The 6146-nt window shown below is 35.6% G+C and overlaps 1 protein-coding gene across 1 annotated transcript; it reads left to right on the forward strand.

The window, feature by feature from the left end:
- The first annotated feature begins 415 nt into the window (after window positions 1-415).
- On the forward strand, window positions 416-1573 carry LOC145669082 (uncharacterized). Its single transcript, XM_081737448.1, has one exon. It carries the CDS (start codon window positions 416-418, stop codon window positions 1571-1573), a length of 1158 nt encoding a protein of 385 aa, XP_081593574.1.
- The last annotated feature ends 4573 nt before the right edge of the window (window positions 1574-6146 follow it).

Genomic DNA, 6146 nt, shown 5'->3' on the forward strand with positions numbered 1-6146 from the left:
GCTGTGTTCAATGATGATATTCTGAACTGAATAACACATCATCTAAGGGGTTAAAGTTGGGGGAGTCTCCAGGGTTGATATCGAGACACGTAAAAATAATTTAAAATGAACAATATTACAAGACTATTCTATATAAGGCTAGGGTCAGACACGCCTCTTTTTTTGCCGTGGAAGCAGTGGTCAAACTATGACGTCACATGGCGACAACTAAAGGGACAAACACACACACATACACAAATACAAAATAATGGGAAACATGTGTGGCTGAAAAGAAGAATTTGAGAAGCATTTCTGTTAGAAATTAGTTTGTTTTGTGATTGTGTTGTGAGCTGTGTTTTGTTGTATTTTTCCATTATTATCACATATTCGTGTGTTAATGCTGACTGAGTAAGCGCATGTCTAATATCTAAAGAAAATGCCGTCTGAGTGTGATGTTTCAACTTGTAAGAACAACAGCAGAAGTTGCAATAAAGACATTATTTTTCATCGTTTCCCAAAGGATTCTGCGGTCTCTGCGGTGTGGACAGTGAGGTGCAAACGAAAAGACAGTTTTAAGCCCGAAAATAGTAGAATTTGTTCTACGCATTTTTGTAGTGATGATTATGAGCGTGACTTGGAACATGAATTATTAGGCCTCCCTCGCAGAAAACGTCTTAAACAAGATGCAGTACCCAAAATAAGTTTACCGTCTAATTTTTCTCCCCAAAAATCAGAACGAGGTGATCGACAGTTAGTAAGAGAGAGGAAACGACAAATAGCGAGCATACTACAAGAATCACCATCATCTCCTAAGAAGAAGTGGAAAAGTGTACTGAGTGATAATGTATGTGATAATGATAATGTTCTCCAAAATAACTTAGTAAAAGAAAACGAAGAATTACGTGCACAGCTAAATAATTTAAAGAATCAACTAGAAACCGAAAAAAGCCGCAACAGAGCTTATCAAGCTCAAATTTCGAATTTGCGTAAAAAATTAAATCCCAGTAGGCAGCGCAGATTCGTTGCGAGTGAACTTCGAAGAATTTTACAAACGTCATTCACTGATAGCCAAATTGATTGCCTACTCAATCAGAAAACGAGAACTAAGTGGCAACAAGAAGATATGACGATGTGTTTGTCTCTTTGGACTTTGTCAAAGAAAACATACATGTTCTTGCGTGAAAAGTGCCATTTTCCACCGCCGAGTGTAAGTACCATTCGCCGTTGGTTTCGTTCAATAAAATGTGAACCAGGTCTTCTGAAGCAAGTCATATGCATATTGAAGGCCAAAGGTGAAGATCTATCTGCTTCAGAAAAATTGTGTGTGATCTCGTTTGATGAAATGAACATTCTACAAAAAGCTTGTTATGACAAACGGACTGATACTGTATATGAACCTTCTAAAGAGGTGTTAGTGGTGATGGTTCGAGGATTAGTGGGTAAATGGAAACAACTAATATATTTTGATTTTGATATTAGGTTTACAAAAACATTATTTGACACAATTGTCCAAGCTCTAGAAGAAATGGGTATCCTGTGGTTGCTGCAGTATCAGATCTTGGAGGATCAAATAGGCGTCTTTGGAAAGAGTTAGGGATAACAATGAATAACACGTCATATCGCAATCCTTTCGACACCGAAAGAAATATATTCTTTTTTGCCGATATTCCTCACATGATTAAGTTATTAAGGAATCATTTCTTAGATGAAGGCTATGTATCACCATCAGGAGAGAGAATTTCAAAATTCCCATTAGTAGCTCTTTCGAAATATGACTGTAATGAAATTAAAATATCTCCCAAGCTTCGTGACATTCATATTAACGTTCATGGAACAAACAGACAGTGCGTGAAATATGCAACAGAACTTTTTTCGGAAAGTGTTGCAAAGGCAGTGCGGTATGTGTATCCAAAGGAAGAAACATTATCGAACTTCATTTTGGCTATAGATAAATTTTTTGATGTTTTTAATTCGCGCCTACCTTTCGATTTTAGAAAGCCCTTAAGAAGTGCTTTTGGAAATTCTATTCAATCCCAATTAAGTATTTTGTTGCAAATGCTAAATCTTACCTTAGGTATAAGAAAAGTGGGAAGCAAAAATATTTTGCCATTTCAGGAAGGTATTGCAGTATCTATTAAATCTTTAATATCTTTATTCGAATATGTCAAAAGTAAATATGGTATACAATATATATTAACGAGTAGACTTAATCAGGATTGCTTAGAGAATCTCTTTTCGCAGCTACGCTTTGCTGGTGGACAGTATGATCATCCTACACCAGTTGATGTTAAGTATCGATTAAGGAAACTAATTTTAAGTCGCAATGTTTCCGCTGTAAGTTCAAATTTGAATGTGAGTAAAGACAGTGACGAACCGTATGTTTCCTCCGAGTTTTATGTATCACTATTGAAAGAATCACAGAGTATAGTTGAGAACCTCGAACATAAAACTGGTGAATGTTCAAGTAGTAATTATGCAATTGAACATGAAGGGCTTCATCGGAACTCTGTACACGAAACGCTGAAGGAAAATAGAGATGAGAACATAAACACGTCAAACGAAGGTTTGTTGTATATAGCTGGATATATAGCTTTCAAAGGTAAAAAATATCCAGAATTATGCACAGAGAACAAGAAAATAATAGATGGAAAAGTTTCATGGTTGTCGTTTCTCTCTAGAGGTAGTCTTGTGCACCCGTCGAATAAATTTTATGAAGATGTGATGTTCATGAACAGAGAATTTTTGAAGTTTCATGGTTCAACATCATTTCGACAAAGGGCAAAAGTTGTGAAAACCCTATCCGAATTGATATCGCGCAAGATACCACATGTGCCTCTTAGTGTAATCGAAAGATTTATAAGGTTAAGAACTATTATTAGGATTAGACATATAAACAACGTTAGTTCACCAAGTCACGCTCAACAAAAGAAAATGAAAAAGTTAGTGAAGTAATCACAATGAAGCTTAACGTATCGATATAGCGCCGAAGGAAATGAAATGAAATCTTTAAGTTTTACGTCCCACGGTTATGCCGGTTAGGCTAAAGAAGACGGTGATGATGAGAGATGAGTGAAATGGTGGAATGAAGAAAGTGGGAGGAAACGGGAGAACCCCGAGAAAACCCACGAGCACGGTGTTTGTCCACCACAAAGTTCACTTGGCGGGGGCTGGGATCGAACCCGGGACCCCAAGCACCAGAGGTGAACGCTCTACCACTGAGCCACCGCGCCCCCATAGCGCCGAAGGAGAGGGTAAGTTATTCATTTTATATTTCTCGCAAAAAAAAGTCTTTTTGTAGAATAGTTTTAACCTTATGCATTTTTTTGTAAATATAGCAAGTCGATTCAAATTTCTTACGCAAATTACTTTTTTAGGGATTTGTTAATTACTTCTTATTTACTCGTTTGATATTTATTCTGTTAGTTACTTAATTTCGGTGTTTGTGCGTGTGTCAGGGGGGAGTAGACTGTTGCAACTTCTAAAGTTACTGTGAAAAATGCTATTTGTAGGTAGCAATTTTCGTTTCACCTTAATTTTCGGGGGAATCTACACTCCACGGACTATTCTCTGGCTACCTCCCTGTCACTAAGATACAAATAGAATTGCTTAGATACCTGAAGGAAGGGAGTGATCCCCGTCCCCAGTATTTTGCATCTAATTTTTAATAATAGAAATGTAACTAAATGTGGTGATTTGGGCAAATATTGTAAAGTTAACGTACTCCAAACTAGGAAATTATTTATATTTTTTTCCTATTTCGTTTCTTTCATCCGAGATTTTTGTGCTATTATCCTCTTTCAATGGAATTTACACGGTGGTAAAATCTCCGTATTTCAATAGACGCGGGAAATATCTTCCGCAAGCTCTGCGGGTCTCCTAGCTTGATTCTTGTCGCCACTCAATGTCACGAATACGTCACAGATCACGTGACAGAGTACGGCCCCAGCCTTATATAGAACAGTCGTGCAATATTAGTGTCAAATACATAGTTTTCGGGGTCGCTGTGTTCAATGATGATACTCTGAACTCAATAACACATCATCTAAGGGGGTTGATGTTGGGTGGTCTTCAGGGTTGATATCGAGACACGTAAAAATAATTTAAAATGAACAATATTAGTATCAAATATATAGTTTTCGGGGCCGCTGTGTTCAATGATGATACTCTGAACTCAATAACACATCATCTAAGGGGGTTAAAGTTGGGGGGTCTCCAGGGTTGATATCGAGACATGTAAAAATAATTTAAAATGAACAATATTAGTGTCAAATACATAGTTTTCGGGCTCGCTGTGTTCAATGATGATACTCTGAACTCAATAACACATCATCTAAGGGGGTTGATGTTGGGGGTCTTCAGGGTTGATATCAAGACACGTAAAAATAATTTAAAATGAACAATATTAGTGTCAAATACATAGTTTTCGGGGTCCTGTGTTCTATGATGATACTCTGAACTGAATAACACATCATCTAAGGGGTTAAAGTTGGGGGAGTCTCCAGGATTGATATCGAGACACGTAAAAATAATTTTAAATGAACAATATTAGTGTCAAATACATAGTTTTCGGGGTCGCTGTGTTCAATGATGATACTCTGAACTCAATAACACATCATCTAAGGGGGTTGATGTTGGGGGGTCTTCAGGGTTGATATCAAGACACGTAAAAATAATTTAAAATGAACAATATTAGTGTCAAATACATAGTTTTCGGGGTCGCTGTGTTCAATGATGATACTCTGAACTCAATAACACATCATCTAAAGGGGTTAAAGTTGGGGGGTCTCCAGGGGAATAAGTATAAAATTCACGTACAGAACGTTTATACATTAGACAATACACTTGAATCAAACTGTGAACATACATTTGTTTCACTCCCCATGGAATACGCAAAAACAGTTACAATTCATTTTAACTACTTAAAAGGTATGCTATTTTTTCCCTTGAAATTTCTGCTTTTTCCGTTTAATGAATTGAAATTTATGTGTATATATACTGTTTATATTTATTTGGAATATAGTTATAAGTAACCAGTTCATTTGTCTTTTTATTTTAGGTTGAATACAAATAAAGATAAGTGTATCAAACTTTCCTTATCCTTACCAATATTATTATTCCATTGTTAATAACTTATATATAGCACTTTTTTTTATTTATTCATATATTCTTTTAAAGCGCTTTTATTTATATTCTATTTGAAATAATACTTATATATCCACTATTTACATATACATATTGGAAAATTTTTGTTTTGCATTACGTATATACATCCGGGGAGTAAAAATGGAAAACAAGCGTACGCAAGAATTATTAAAAGAGATTACCGCATTTATTAAAGACATAGAAGAAGAAGAAGAGGTGATCGAAGTAAATTTAGAGACGCAAGTTCTTCTAAGAGAAATAGATGCCGTAATCGGAATAGAAGAAGAAGATCATCATGAAAGGAAGGAAGAAGATTATGAAATGAAGAAAGGTACACAAAAGGAGGAAGAACTCATAGAAGAAGAAGAAAAAGAAGAGATGATCATCAATACCGAAGAAAAAGAAGAAAAAAGAGATGCAGCTAGTGAAATTCAAATTGCAGAAGAAAAAGAAGAATATGAAGAACAACTATTAGAAATATTGGAAAGTGCAGGTAATAGAATGATAACAGAAGAAGAGGCGGAAACTTCCGAACGTATTGCCCAAATTAAAAAATGGTTACAAGAAGGAGCAAAAGAAGAAGAAAACGTCGAAGAAAGAACAAAAGAAGAAGAAGAAGAATTAGTAAATCTAACGTTCTCCCAAATAATAGGAGAGACTTACAATGAGGAAGAGAAGAAGAAGACAGAAGAAGATGAATTCTACGAAACTGAGCTAGAAAAATGGATTACCAATTTATTTCCCAATCCTGAAAATGAAGAAGAAGATCAGCAAGAAGTAATATATCCATCAATTATGGAAATATTAGCTGAGGCTAATACAGAACATACAGAAATAGAAATCGATTTAGACGAAATAGAAAAAAGAATGGACGAGTTGCTATCCGTATTTGCAGCAGAACGAAACTCAAATGTGCAAGTAGGATTTGGAAATAACAGACGTAATGATGAAAACAATAGATTTCATATAATAGAAAAACGCAGAAGACAATACAAAAGATACAATATGGAGGGTACAATGTTAAG

Source organism: Thermobia domestica, chromosome 1 (assembly GCF_964235325.1).
Source record: "Thermobia domestica chromosome 1, izTheDome1.hap1.1, whole genome shotgun sequence".
Lineage (NCBI taxonomy): Eukaryota > Metazoa > Arthropoda > Insecta > Zygentoma > Lepismatidae > Thermobia > Thermobia domestica.